The 15160-nt window shown below is 37.6% G+C and overlaps 1 protein-coding gene across 10 annotated transcripts in view; it reads left to right on the forward strand.

The window, feature by feature from the left end:
* The window catches only part of PTPRK (protein tyrosine phosphatase receptor type K), a 400993-nt gene that overhangs the window by 120289 nt on the left and 265544 nt on the right, over positions 1-15160 (forward strand). For all 10 annotated transcript variants that reach the window (XM_057408964.1, XM_057408983.1, XM_057408974.1 and 7 more), the window contains exon 3: positions 11277-11548. In XM_057408964.1, the coding sequence (XP_057264947.1) occupies positions 11277-11548 (272 nt within the window). The remainder of the gene's footprint in view (positions 1-11276; positions 11549-15160) is intronic.

Here is a 15160-nt window from a genome sequence, read left to right on the forward strand (position 1 = left end):
TATAGAGCTGCTTGCGCTTATAAGATCGACATCACAGTAACTGGAAAATTCAAAGAATTCCAGAAATAGCTGTCTGTAGATGTTCCTTTTTTTCAGTCTTTTTCTTTCCATATAAAATTCAGAGCTTTATGGGGCATTCAGTGTTAATGTACCGCACTTGTTACATTGCTTAAGATGTTATTTTACAAATATAACCATGTGTAGTTGGTGGTCTGAAGACAGATTGAAGACTTCCTTGGAAATAATAAACTTCAAGGTTGGGTTTTTTTTGGTGTTTTTTGGTTGTTTTTCTTTTTTTTTCTCTTAAACAAGTACTTAAATCCACTAAATAGTACTGCAGTTGTATTGATAAAGACATGACTCCTGTTTTTCAGCTGGAGTGTGAATCACTACAAAGTAAGGTATGTACTTCAGAGGGGAGACTGGGTGATATTTTGAAGAATAGGTAACAATTTGCTAGTAGATCTATCTTCTGAGCATATAGTAGGTATTATTTCCACTATTTAGATATCATTCTATATTGTTTTTCAGAACTCTCATCAGTGGCAACTGTTATCAGTAGTTGATTCTTAATTCATGTTGAGCATTTAATCAAGGGATCTACAGCTTCTTACGTGTAGGTCCTACATCTATAAAAGGAATAAAATCTGAAAAAAAGATGACGATTCTTCGGGTTGCTCTTGTATAAAGTAGTGTTCTGAGGAAAATTATTTTCAGAGCCAGAAAAATTATTTGATGCCAAGAAGAAGTAGTCTAAAATACCGGAAAGATTATTCTTTCAGTTACCAAAAAAAAAAAAAGTCTAATGAAACTATTTTATAAGCCTCCCATGCTTTAAATAAATTCCAAGATTACTTTCAAGAAATACAGGGCATATAATTTCCTCTTCTGAAAGGTCTGTAATAAGAATTGTAATCTGCTGTCACATACAGTAATGATTATGGCTTTTGAGGCTTTATTTAACTGTTGGTTATCCTTGGGAGTGGTATTCTCAGCAGATTGTTAATTCTTATTTTCTGCTGTCACGTGCTCATTCAGGGAATGACCGTTTTAATTTCTGTTTTCAATTTCAGTGTCTTAAGCTGATAGGAATAAGTATCTTCTCAATGTGCTTTAAATACTGTTGCTTTTGGAAGAATGATTACTGAGTTAAAGACACTCTGAATCTCTGTATGTTAATTCTGCTTCAGAAATTATGTTTTCCCTCTCAGTTAAAATCTAAATCTAAAAAAAAAAAAAAAGCCCTGAAGAGTTTGAGAGTTTGCAGGTTTTGGGTTTTTGGCTTGTTTTGCTTTTGTGTCCCCCCTCCTCCCCCCCCCCCCCCCGGGTTTTTTCTTTTTATGTGGTGTTTTTTGTTTGTATTTTTGGTTTGGTGGGTTTGTTGTGTGTGGGTTTTTTTGTTTGTTTGTTTGTTTGTTTGTTTTTTTAGTTGTCAATGAAGAGAAAATAATCCTACAGCTATTTTTTTGAGCTGTCTTTCTCTAAAGGCTTTCCATATACTTGAAAGAAGTTACTTTTAACTGCCTTTCCCACCTTGGGGAAATAAACCTTGTCTATGTATGTTCTATAGCTTCAGTTTCCTTTTCTTTCATATTTTAACCTGGTTTTGGTGCTTGTTCGGCAATTCCAGGAGTCAGTTCATTTCCCTTACCTGGGAAGAAATCAAACTTTTCTGTCCCCTTGCCTCTCTTAAGAGTGGGATAGGAGACCTGGGTCATTTTTTTGCTGCGTTTGGGTGTAGATTTGGCTCATGCAAGACTGATGGGCACAGATGGAGGAGGACTAGAGCTGTATCCATGTGCTGGGAGGAAAAGCATTGTGTGTTTCAACAGCAGTGAGCTTTCAGGTTGCCGTGGCTGACATTTGTGACCGTTCTGTGGACTTGATTTTGTTCACCACAGCAAATGCCCAGTACACTGAAGACTTACATAAATAATCAGCGCTCACATTGTCTAGAAGACTGTCTTAGAATAATATAATATTTTCAAATTTGGCTTTGATTTCTTTCCGAATAAATAATACCCCACAGAGGACATGGGTTTCATCTGTGTCTGCTTGTAGCCTCAGTAAAGTGTTCTGCTTTAATCAGTATTTGAAAAATCTAAGTGTCCCTTGGCTTGAGGGTCTGTTTGGGTGTTCAGTTTATGTTCACTAGTGGTGTTGATATGGTGTCATCGTAGTCAAATAGCTGGACACAGATGGCCAGCATTGGCCAGCATCCTGAAGGTCTTCCACAAGAGTGAGAGAAACAAAATTAATGCACAGAGACAAGTCTGTGTGTTAATGGTCTTATCCAACCAAGTAATATCAGAGCAGTTTATAGCAATGGTGAAGCAAAATGAATTTCAGTTCTTTTTTACACCTGTATTTCATATAGTGAAGTTGTTGTAGGTGTTTGTGGATGTCAGTGTCTCCATGGAACTGATTTTTCCCAGGAGCTTTGGCAGTGTCAGCTGCCCCTCTGGAAGCAGCTGCATGTTAGAACATCTTACTGCCTTTAGGCTGTGCAGACATGAATAGTACCCAGTTATCTGCTATCCCAATCGGATAGCTTCATACTGAATTGATATTATTCTAGAGTTGGAAGTTTCATGGAAATTTTGCATTTTCTTCCAGACAGATAGCTGACCAGTGTATGCTGCTCCTTGAGCAGCCAGATCAGCCTCTGGGTGACTGAGAAGTATCCTTACAGTCACCATGCCACCACTCATGGGATATTTATGGGTTTACAACAGAATTTCAGGCAACTTAGAACTGTTGTTACTTCTGTCTTAGACATCCATTCATGGACACTGATGCTACAAATTCATGACCAAGTGCCTTGTTTAATTCTCAAGAAAATATGAAACTATTCCGTGTGCCTTCTGGTTACTTAAATGCAGCTTACCACTCAGTGACATTGTCCTTTCATAAGCTTGCCTAATGCACCATATCAAATGTCATTTTCTGAATGTTTTTTTCGAAGAGACTGTTCAAAGGAGCATGTCATAAGATAAACACTCTTTGTACAGATGCTACAAGCGTGCATTACAAATTTCAGTTGCTGACATTTTCCTGTCTTAGATTTTGGAGTGCTTAAAGCCTATGTATTTGTTAAAGATCCATCACAAGAAAAAACGGAGAAAAGACTTAAATTATCATACCTCAGAAACAGTGTATCATCATGTTTACTTTCTCTCCATCAGTACAAACACAAATCCACGGAGAGCTGGTCTTATGTACTAGAAAACTAAGAATTCAAACACTTCTGAAGTGTGTATTTTTCATGTTTATTCCTATGTAAAATGTTAGTATGGGGAACAGAATTTTTGTAGCTGCTTGTAGCCTGATGAATGATTTTCAGTCAAAACTTCTTCATAAACTTTGCTCTAAATACCAGTATACCTTTGAAACTTTTTTCTTACTTTCTTTTGTTTTGTTTTTATATTAATTGACAAGCATTTTCTTGTTGTCATGGAATGAGTCGTGAGTAACCCTAGTATCATGCAAGTAGGATTCTAGGTGTGAATATTGGTAATGTGTGTGTTACCCGTGATGCTAATTCTATCTCTGACCTGGTACTGTTTTTTTTTACCTTGCCTGAATTGCCCTTATTCTGTACTGCCTTGTCAAGCTGTCTCCCTGTTACTTGGCCTTCATGGGTGTGGAAAATGGGAGAATCCCAGCTACATGACCCGGCTATTGAACAGTGCTTTTGGCATTGTCAAGTACAGGCTGGAGGGCAGGACACCTTTTCTCGTCATATGAATTTCCAGTGTCTGAAGAGCTATTGCAGCCTGTTAAACTGAGTTTCTGTTCAAATGAGTGTGTACTCTGCCTTTATTTACATGGTGTAATTTACATGGTTATTTTAATAAGTCTTGGTCTTTATTGGAAGGGCAGGGGAAGAAAAAAGGTTGCATTCTCCAGAAAAAATTCTCGTGTCTTCATGTTGTATTTTTTTTTTGCTGTTGTTTCTAATATTTGTGGTAAATTCAGAGTCTTGTCTTGACTTGCATTTGAGTTGAGGTGCATTGACAGTGAGATATGCAGCAAAGTTGAAATTAGTCATCATATTTTTTTCTCCTTTCATTTTGACATTCTATAAAGAAATTGAAACAAGCCTTCAAAAATTTGAAGGGGAATAATACAGCAGCTGTATTGTGTAACAGTGTGTGTAACGATACTCTGAAGTGTAGCCTTTTAAAGAAATTTTTGAGAACTCTTGTGTAACATTGTTTTTTAATTCTTGTGCATGAAAGCAGCAGACTGATAGGCAAATCAGGATATAATGATATTGCATATTTTGTGTGTGTATCAAGCCATGCATCTAAAATGGGATTATAGTGTCTTTACATTTAAGTCTAGATACACTACTTAAGGCGTGAAACTGAACTGATGGTGTGAGCATTAAAATTACAAAACTTAATATTGTCTCCAGTTCTTCTTCATAATTTCTTGAATACTGCTTTTTCTCTGTCCTAGGGTGGCAGATATTAACTGTTTTGGGTAATGTAAGGAGAAAGAGGAAGAGTAGGCTATAATGGTTTGAGGATTTATTTTTTTTTAACCCAAGCAGATGGAGGTTTACCTGGATATTTAATTTATTCGTTGGTTGATATTTTTCTTTTAAAAAGATTTCTTCTTGCAAGAAGGGAAAATTAATAGCTTTTGAGGTTTTATCATTAGCTTCCTCTTTTTTCGTTCTTGCAAGTTAAATACATGTAAAGGGCCATCTGTAAATGATTACAGGAATATGAAGAACAAAATAAGCAAAAATACTACAGTGTGGAGAATGTAGGTTTTTCTGTGAATTTATGTAGGTGATTCAGAACTTCTCTTTGGAGTCTACTTCCAGCTGCAAGCCTATTTCTGCATTTTCATTGTCCACCGTCTCGTAAAGGTTGCCTGAAACCTAACTGGGGACTGTAATGTTATAGAGTCATTATTAAAAATAAATAAAAAGATCACCTAGTCATGAGCTTAAGGCTAGTGCACGCAATTACCTTGACTATCCACTGACATTGCCGTGAAGTAAAGGTAACCCCTTCCTTTAACTTTATGGGGAAGACTTCTTTTCACCTGCTCTTCTGTGAATCTATGTAAACATCTTCTCTTGCTCCCTACTATGGTGGGATATGTATCAGTCCTCCCCTTCCTCGTCAGCAAACAACAAAGCTGAATCCACTTCTGTACACATAAATCTTATTGCATATGAAATTCAGAACTTTCTGAACTATTATTTTTCACCCAAAGATCACATAGTTGTGTCCTAGTAACTGAAGAAGCACACTTCCAGGCAGGGAAGTTACTACAGTGTGCCCTCAAAATGGAGATGTTTGATGGTTAATACTTGTTTTGAGGAAAGAGGATTTTCAGGAGTCAGAGACAAGCCTGCTGAAAATTACAAGTTTAACACTTCAGACAGAAGCCAGTTTTTCAGGGAGCAAGGAAGTGAGAGAAAATAATTTGCTCAGGAAACTGATCTTGCCACATTGATATGTTACAGCAGGCATATTTTATTTAAGGATTATTACTTCTTTTCTTTTTTTTTTTTTTTAATCTTAGTGTGATTCCTTACCTGCAATTAACTGCTAGATGATAAGAAAGCTTGGTTTTCATTAGGGGATAAAAACTAAGGCTTTTCACAACTAATTAGTTAAGGAATTCACTTGTTCTGAAGTGATCTGTCCTTGTCACTGAGTTAGGACATAAAGTTCAATGCTTATCAAAATAAAACACTGAAAGCTACAAGGAATATACAGATATATTTAATAATACAGCTGTGGAAAAGTCTGATGTCTCTTATTACATATCTGTGTAGATGCCTTTTACGAGAGTTCATGAATAAGTGCTGAATACGCATCAAAATCTTCCTGAAAGTCAGATCCTAATGTGTTACTCTTGGTGTGAGCTGGGTAAAGACCTAGGAGGCTGTGCAATTTAGCTGTTTTCATACTCTGATGTTTCTATTCTGTACAGGAGAGAATTGGGTTGACCTGTTACATCAGGAATAATATTAGGAGCTATGAACTGGCAAGTAAATAGAAGACACTTAAGAAAAGCAAAAAAGAAAGGGTGGAGTTTGATTTAGAGAAATGTAAGCTATGTGTAAGTAGAAAAAAATCAACACTCAAGTGTGTTGGGGGAAAGAGAATGTGCTTTATGAATTTTAAACTTTGTAAACTTGTAAGGATGGAGAAGAGTCTTTCGGGAATTATGGAGAGGAGGGTGAAGCAGAATCAATGTCAAACTACATGTTTCAAGAAAAAGGTTACTGATGAGCTGTGGTGCATTTTGTAACTGTCCTACTGCCAAAGTAAATAAAAACTTTGTGCTTGGGCATGGTGAAAAATAGACAGTAAAAGGGATAGTTAATAGCAGTGGCTCTTTGTCAAGGTGTAAATCATGACTTTTGGATACTTTGCACCTCTAATTTCTTACAGCATCATCTACGGATGGAATTAATCCTTTCTGTCTTGAAAAAGAAAAAAAAAAAAGAACTTTTGCTCTTTCACGTTAAGTTTCTTTTTGTTCAGTCCACAAAATATGGATGCTATTTATTTATTTATTTTGGGTTTTAATGAGGCAACTCACTTGCACTGACTTTCTTCTTGTAAAGTCTTAGCGGGAAATAGAGCACAGGTCAGTTGTTTTTTTCTTTTTCTTTCTTGTCTGAAGAGTATGTGTATGTAGTGTTTTAAATCTTGTGCTTGATCTGTTAAGCTAGTAATGATGGAAGAAATCACAGAGTCTGTCTCCACAGGGATTTAATAAAATGGTATATGCATTGTGTAGCTGCAGTTAGCTAACACTGTCTAAACTGCTACTCTTTAGTTTTTCAGCAAATGTAGTGGGTTGACCTTGGCCAGAGCCCCATCCCACTCCTTATTCACTCCCTGCAACAGCACAAGGGGAATAAATAAAGTGGAAAAGATCATGGGCTGAGACAAAGATGGGGAGATCGCTTCTTTAATAAATCACCAGTTACTGTCACAGGCAACACAGACTGAACTTCGGGAAAAAATGACTTCATTTCCACCTCACCCTCCAGCACAAAGGGATGGAGACTGAGGGCTGTGGTCAGTCCATTGCACTTGGTCTCTGCTACTCCTTCCCTCTCATCTGTTCCCTACTGCAGCCGGAAGCACCATTTTGAACAGTTAGCTTTAACATTTGCTCTAAAGTCTCATTGAAATTCTCAAGTAGTTAGTTAATCTTAAGGATTAATAAGATTGTTGAGCATTTCCCTCATTTGTACTTAGCATTTCTGCCAAGTCCAGTAATAACGTACCATCTAGCACGTAATTGCCTGTCCTCTTGTTATTTCTCACTGTGTTAACATTAAATAGCTGGGTAATTGTTCCCTGTTGCTTGAAGAAGTTTGCTGAGGTTTGCATACCAACTTGATGGTGTACCTTGCCAGTATTACTAGTAATAGTAACCCACATTGTTACCTCTTCGAAGTGGCCTCTTTGCTGTTTTGTCATCTCTTTATTAAATACATCAGTTAATTGAAAACATTTGGTTTGGTAATAATACAGTATTACAGATTTATTTTCTCTGTGTGTTATTTTTATTTTTCCATATGCAGTTATGCCTGTGTTCCATCATTTGTACGTATGCACGCATAAATGTTGTCTGCCCATTTACGTGGTCAGCTGGGCACTGCGTTAGCTGTACATGAGATCGGGTCAGATGTTTGCCTGACCACCTGGGACCTCTGTGCCCCAGCATTTCTGTGTATCCTGGAGTGTACATTATCTGTAAAATTCTTGTTTTTAATACCCATATATTTTGACATTCGCTTGGATAGTGATATAAATTACTTTATATAACAAGTTAACAGTTCCTGCTCTCTGTCGGTAATTATTAAAAAAAAATAAAGGAAAATATTCTGGCTTTGGTTTTATTTAAACCTTTTACTTCATGTTTGCTAACATTTATGCAGTTATGTACATTATATACAGTTGTTTTGGTAGGTGAAGGGGCATTTGGTGCTAATACTCGAGTACTTATTCTCATAATGGATCCCTCTTTCAGTGGGTGCTGCTTTATAAAAGTAGTCTAACATTAGCCGGTACCTTTCAAACCTGGAAACTTTATAGCTTGAAAATCATCAACACTATGCTACCTCAAACTCTGCTGGATGTTTAATTATAAATCTTTTGTTTCAAACACTATCCTTTCTATAATTTCTATTAATCATGCTTATGTGGCTTCATTCTACTGGATTGCAGAGAAACTTCTGCTACATGCGTAGTACCATAGAATAGAGCTTTCAATATTAAAGGACATATTCTAAAAGACCCTGTAGAAACTGTAGAGGGAGTTTATCTAGGGCTTAAGATTTGCTTAAAGTTTTTAAGTTTGACTTAAGATATTGCAAGCATGTATAAATGGGGGCGAAAAATACTCTCACTCCTACAGCATTTATTTACAAATAAAGAATGACTTTTGAATAACAGATGTAAGAAAATAATTCCATGTTTTCAAAGTATAAATTTTTTATATGTATTTGGTTTTTGGCATTGGTTTCTGGTTTTCCTGAAGTATGTAGACAACTGAGGAAGGAGCAAGGTTGTGTACCTTGATAACATATAACCTCTGAAGTTTAAAAATTGGAGGGGAAGTAGTTTGTGATACTTCTGCTTTGTGATAAATGGCTTATGAATGCTTTGAGAATTTCATGAAATGCTGTGGTACTAACACATGTAGATAGATATATGCAAATTTGCTGCTAAGTAATTTTAAATTATGAAAAATGAGGTTGAAAAAGTGGAGTACTGTAAAATGTGTTGATATGCAGAAAAATATATGTTGGAGCTTCCAAAGACTGTACCATTTATAGGAATAAGATCTTGAAATACTTCATTTGTTATACTTTGGTCACAATTTCTCTTTCCTCCCCAATGGTTTTATCTTGAGATAAGTTGAGATAAGTTCAAAAATTCTGCTAAGGTCAGTTCTTATATTCTGTTCCTTCCTTCCCCTCTCAGATTCCCTTCAGAAAAAGTTGGAGAGTTTATCTGCTTCCTGATCTCAGCTTAAGAAATGTTAAAAATAAATGTTTGTTTTGCGTAGGAAAAAATCAGTTCCTATTTGCAAGGTAAGTATAGCAGAGGTGAAGAGGCAATGTAGATGGCTATGGACAATCAGTGCTAACAATGTGGAAAGCAGTCTTTGTCATTTTCCCCTGATCCTTTTCATTGTTCTAACTCTAGGGAAAAAAACCCACAAATTGTTGATATACAGCCTTCCCCTGCCATGTGCATGGTGTTTATAAACAAAGCTTTGAAAATATTACTTTGGTGTGCCAACCACAAATAATCCGGTGCTTACAAGAGCATATGTGTTGTTATGATAGACATTGCAAACGTGCATATTCTAAGATTTTTTTCTAGCATCAAGGGCATAAATGAAAGTGGTTTACACTTTTTTTGAGCAGCTCTCTTGCAGTTGTCAATTGATTGTAGACTAGACCATAATCATTAAAGACTTCTAATAATCACAAACCTCAAATAACCATAAGCAAAAAGGAATCATAATAATATGATTACTTTGTGTCTTTATAAATGGGTATTAATGATGATAGGTAGTAATGAAGAGATGGTCAGAAACAAATACTTTGCCAAATTATCTACTAAAAATAAATCCGATAACAGATTCTGCATGTAATTCTAAATATGAACTAGTTATGTTACAATATTTGCTTTAAACTTCTTTTCTTAAAAGATTAGTACTAAAAATAGTACTAGTAATAGTAAAATTATTACTGCAAATAAAGATCTTGGCATTGTACGGTAAGAGCTGCTTTCATTCTATAGTATTGCTCTTTCTTTCGTTATATTTTTTTAGTACAGAATTGCTTAGAGGCTAGTCAATTACCACGTTGCACAGATGACTTAATCCATACACATAAATTTTCATCTTTTCCTGAGCAACAGCTTGTCAACAGTTTTCAGAATGGTTAATACAGCTATTGAGGACATGCTAGAACACAAGAGTTCCTTGTTGCCTAAAAAAGGCACAAAAGTTGACATACATAATAATAATTTATAAAAATATATACTTCAGAGAAGCTTTTTCACCATTAAATGCTCACTCATGTACATACTCTGCACAAGTGTGAGACTACTCACTTGGGCAAACACGCACAAATCTGATCTTTTAAATTTAGGCTAATTTAACTGTGGTTTTGATGGATTTCACCTGAACCTTCTTCAGGAGGGAGGGCTCCTTATTGTGGTGCTCTTTAGGACTGAAAGTAGAAGGAAAAATCTGTCAACATGGAGCTTCTGGAATCATTAAGGAGGAGGGTAGTTAAGTTCAGGTTAGGAAACTTTCCTGCTGGAAGGATTCAGATTGTATACTGAGTTGAATTTTCCCAGTTGTAAAGTTTTGCCTGGCATGCTGTGTCTCAGAAGCTTTGTTCTGTGGGGCTCATTCAAGAGGTAGTACCTGGTATGGAGTTCTCACTCTTGGAGAAATGGGGCTGCTCTGGGTCCAGAATAGATGGTAACTCTGTTTTTAAAGTTCATGCTGCACAGCAGCAAGACAAACTGTTCCATTATGTCCTGTATAACCTGTTTAAACATCTGATTTCCGCTTTCTGCTTTTGTAGCCAGACAGGCTCAGCTTGTTCTGCCTTCTGTATATTTGTAAAATAAATTTGCAAGATGGGCTGTCTTCCAGCTATAGAAGGTTCTGTTATCCCCTCAAATCCGTTGGCAAACAGAGCAGCAAACCCAGCTTTTCAGGACAGATGTGGTTTTGGTGTCCTAAGTGAGTTATGCTCGTGTATCTGAAATTCAAGTCTGCCTCTTTTTCTGGGAAGGAAAAGGTGTGATAAAGCTGCATTGGGGAATGTGGACCTTATTATTCAATATTTTTCAGTTTTGGGGAACCTGTGGAGCAAGTTGAGAGAATTTTTGCCTCAGTGACCTCAGAATAATGATGATCCTTTGCTCCTCTTCTTACTTTTATTCAGTTTGTCTGTGATTGTATTTCCAATTATCTGATCCTAAAACAGGAAGGAGTAAAGTTTTGTAGGTGAAAGTATCTGGATATATCCTCAGAAATATATGTTGCCTTCTGTAGGTACTGCTTCAGTGATTCTTCTAGACATTTTATAACTTCCTGGATTTCTTGCTACTTGAATTTTTAGATTTTGGGACATGAAAACATATGCATTCCATCTTTTTCTCACAGTGAACAGTTTCCTAGCAGTTATCTTTTGCCTTACTACTGTTCTATTGTTTTTTCTTTTTTTCCTTTCCCACTCCCCTGTTCTTTAGGATCGTATATGATAGTGATTTCCTCAGACCATGACCCTGGAGAAAAGACTCGACTTCAGCTTCCAACAATGAAAGAAAACGACACTCACTGCATTGATTTCAGCTACCTTTTGTACAGCAAGAACGGTGTAAACCCGGGTGCTTTGAACATCCTGGTTAGGGTGAACAAAGGGCCTCTGGCTAATCCTATCTGGAATGTTACTGGTTCCACTGGCAAAGACTGGCTTCGAGCAGAGTTGGCTGTCAGCACTTTCTGGCCCAATGAGTATCAGGTAAGCTTGTAATAAATTCTCACCAGCTTATAACATTTTTGGTGAGGCCCTCTGCAGTTTGTGTTCATTTTGGTCTGTTCTGATATTTTCCAGTGTCCTTAAATAGTCTTCTGTTTAGAATAAATAATTACATGGGTATGGGTCCTTTTTATAGGATGCAATCATTCAAAGTTGTCTGTTATTGTATAATAGTTCAAAAATAAGCTGGAAACAAGCCTCATTAAAAGAAATGGTAAGGTTAAAGTCCAGGAACATCAAAAATTATAAACTGCCAGAAATAATTTGCCTGTGGAACTGCAATTTGTATCTGTCTTCCCTCCTCTTTTGGATATGCCTGTGTTACCATGTCTAATTACATGACCGTAAACTGTGGTGGTTTTGTTTTTTTTTCCATGAGACATTTACTTCATTTGCTGTACAAGCAGAATGGTTCTCACCTAATGAGCAGCTGCTCAGGACATGCTTTTCTCCTGTTTGCTCGCTATGGGACAAAACCACCCGCAGTGTAGGGCTGTTGTTTAGAGAGAAAAATTGTCTTGTTATTACTAGATGTTGTTATTTGATTTGTTTGATTAACCTGAGAAAGTACCTACAGCTGTTTTGCTCAGTGGGTATTTTATGTGAAGGATGAGTCTCATACACAGGCATTTTTGTCCTGGCATGTAGGAGGGGGAAGAGTTGGATTAGATGCACTCATCTGAGTTGTTACACCATGAGGTGTTATCATTATACATAGGTCTTACAGGCCCCTGTCTAAGCATGGTTCAGGTCATTAGTGCTCTTGCAAACAGTTTGGATGTCCAAACTAGTTACCAAATGAAGCAAATGGCTTGGGGTTTTGTTTTTGTTTTTTTTTTTAATGGTTTTCTTGAATAGTGGTATTGTAGGAATAGTTTCTTAAAGTGCCTTTTCTAGAGTTCTTTGCAATTGTCTGCCATCAAAATAATCTCCATAAAAAACAAGTATTAGTGCAAGCAGCCCTACTTAGGTGGTAAAACCAATGTAATTCACTGTCATTTTATGTTTTTATTTGGTTTTTGTTTCCCTAGTTTTAATATTTTTATTTATAAAGGAATTTAATCTATCAGTGACATTGAAACTGGGTGAAATTTGATTTAAAGTTCTGAAACCTGGTTCCATAGAGCTTGGCTTCTGAGAGGGTGTTTTATTAACCCTTTACTGTTGCTAGAAAGTAGCTTTTAGTGTGCTTAAAAAAAACAGGAGCCTTTTATAAGAATGTAGTAGAAATCAAGTATAGCAGTATTATATGCAGTAAATCAGGTTTCTGCTGACAGATGGCCAGGCTTGACAGCAGGATTGGTGGTTGGGGCCTTATCTTAGCAACATGGCCATTTTTCACTTATGTTACAGCCTTCACATTATCTCTCTATAGGCTGTGCTTAAATTCATTCTCTTCCTTGCTTGGTCATCCAGAAGAATGTTGATATCGTGTAACACAGTTTTATTTTTAAATTAAAAATTAATCTGGGGAAGGACTGGAGAACTGTTAGTACAACCTGTCATGATTTGTGTATGACTTGCCCAATTGCTTTTATGAATCAGAGGGGAAATCTGCATGCTGTCTTTGCACATCTGCTTGTTTGTATAAACAGGGTCAGTATTTTTGTGGTTTTCAGTGGTTCGTTGAGGTCTCAAAGTCAACATCACTCTTCATTGTTTTTGTCTTTGGTGTAAGTTTTCAGTTATTCTTCAGCATGGAAGTCTTTTTCATAGTTTTGTTTTTTTTTTTTGGTAGAGATCTAGCTCGTGATTTTGGCACGTTGATCTTCCTGCTGGTTGATCAGTTTAGCTAGCACTTAGGGAGATATGCATTTTTTTATAACGAGATATAAATGGTTCTTTACTAAACTGGGAATTGGATCCCTGCCTGTACAAGCAAGGTCACTGCTAAAGATGACTCCGGAGCATAACTGTTTGCATGTACTTTGTTAATCAGGTCAAGTTCATCACCATTTCCTTCACTTAAGTGAGGAAAGAGATTAGAGATTAGCAGGGCTAAATAGCACAGGTAACATTATAAGGAAGTCTCATGCAGGGACTTGGAAGTTACTGGATGACCATGTTAATAGTACTAATGAAGTGCTGCACCTAGGCTCATGAGCTCTTAAACAACATTTCTGTGCTCAGCTATGCCTTTATTGCTTCCTGTTCAAAACTTAAGTGTTTTTTTTGCATGCCATGCTAGTACACAGCATAGATACAGCTTATGTATTTTTGGATGAATTTAACATTTCTTTTCACTTAGGGGATTATTATTATTTTAATAATCCATTTACTTGCCTTTCCTTAACTGTATTCTGTTGTTTTATTTTCTGGGAAAACATAGTGCAGTTTATGATTCTATGATTCTGTGATGATTATAACAGCCTTATAGGATCAAACTGAATTTTTGCTTAGCTTTGTATTCTGTCTATGATCATAGAATCATAGAATAGTTAGGGTTGGAAAAGACCTCAAGATCATCAAGTTCCAACCCCCCTGACATGGGTAGGGACACCTCACACTAAACCGTATCACCCAAGGCCTTGTCCAGCCTGGTCTTGAACACTGCCTAGGGATGGAGCATTCACAACCTCCCTGGGCAGCCATTCCAGTGCCTCACCACCCTAACAGGAAAGAACTTCCTCCTTATATCCAATCTAAACTTCCCCTGTTTAAGGTTTAACCCGTTACCCCTTGTCCTGTCACTACAGTCCCTAATGAAGAGTCCCTCCTCAGCATCCCTATAGGCCCCCTTCAGATACTGGAAGGCTGCTATGAGGTCTCCACGCAGCCTTCTCTTCTTCAGGCTGAACAGCCCCAACTTCCTCAGCCTGTCTTCATACGGGAGGTGCTCCAGCCCCTGATCATCCTCCTGGCCCTTCTCTGGACTTGTTCCAACAATTCCATGTCCTTTTTATGTTGAGGACACCAGAACTGCACACAATACTCCAGGTGAGATCTCACGAGAGCAGAGTAGAGGGGCAGGATCACCTCCTTCGACCTGCTGGTCACGCTCCTTTTGATGCAGCCCAGGATACAGTTGGCTTTCTGGGCCGCGAGTGCACACTGAAGCCAGCTCATGTTCATTTTCTCATCAACCAACACCCCCAAGTCCTTCTCTGCAGGGCTGCTCTGAATCTCTTCTCTGCCCAACCTGTAGCTGTGCCTGGGATTGCTCCAACCCAGGTGTAGAACCTTGCACTTGGCATGGTCAAACTTCATGAGGTTGGCATCAGCCCACTTCACAAGTGTGTCAAGGTCCCTCTGGATGGCATTCCTTCCCTCCAGGGTATCAACCGAACCACACAGCTTGGTGTTATGGGCAAACTTGCTGAGGGCGCACTCAATCCCACTGTCCATGTCACCGACAAAGATGTTAAACAAGACCGGTCCCAACACCGATCCCTGAGGGACACCACTCATTACTGGTCTCCAGATGGACATTGAGCCATTGACCACAACTCTTTGTGTGCGGCCATCCAGACAGTTCTTTATCCACCGAGTGGTCCATCCATCAAATTGATGTCTCTCCAATTTAAAGACAAGGATGTCGTGTGGGACAGTGTCGAACGCTTTACACAAGTCCAGGTAGATGACATCAACTGTTCT

The sequence above is a fragment of the Pezoporus wallicus genome, unplaced genomic scaffold, assembly GCF_028554395.1.
Source record: "Pezoporus wallicus isolate ANWC-B61680 ecotype Strahan unplaced genomic scaffold, APGP_CSIRO_Pwel_v1 contig_3817, whole genome shotgun sequence".
Lineage (NCBI taxonomy): Eukaryota > Metazoa > Chordata > Aves > Psittaciformes > Psittacidae > Pezoporus > Pezoporus wallicus.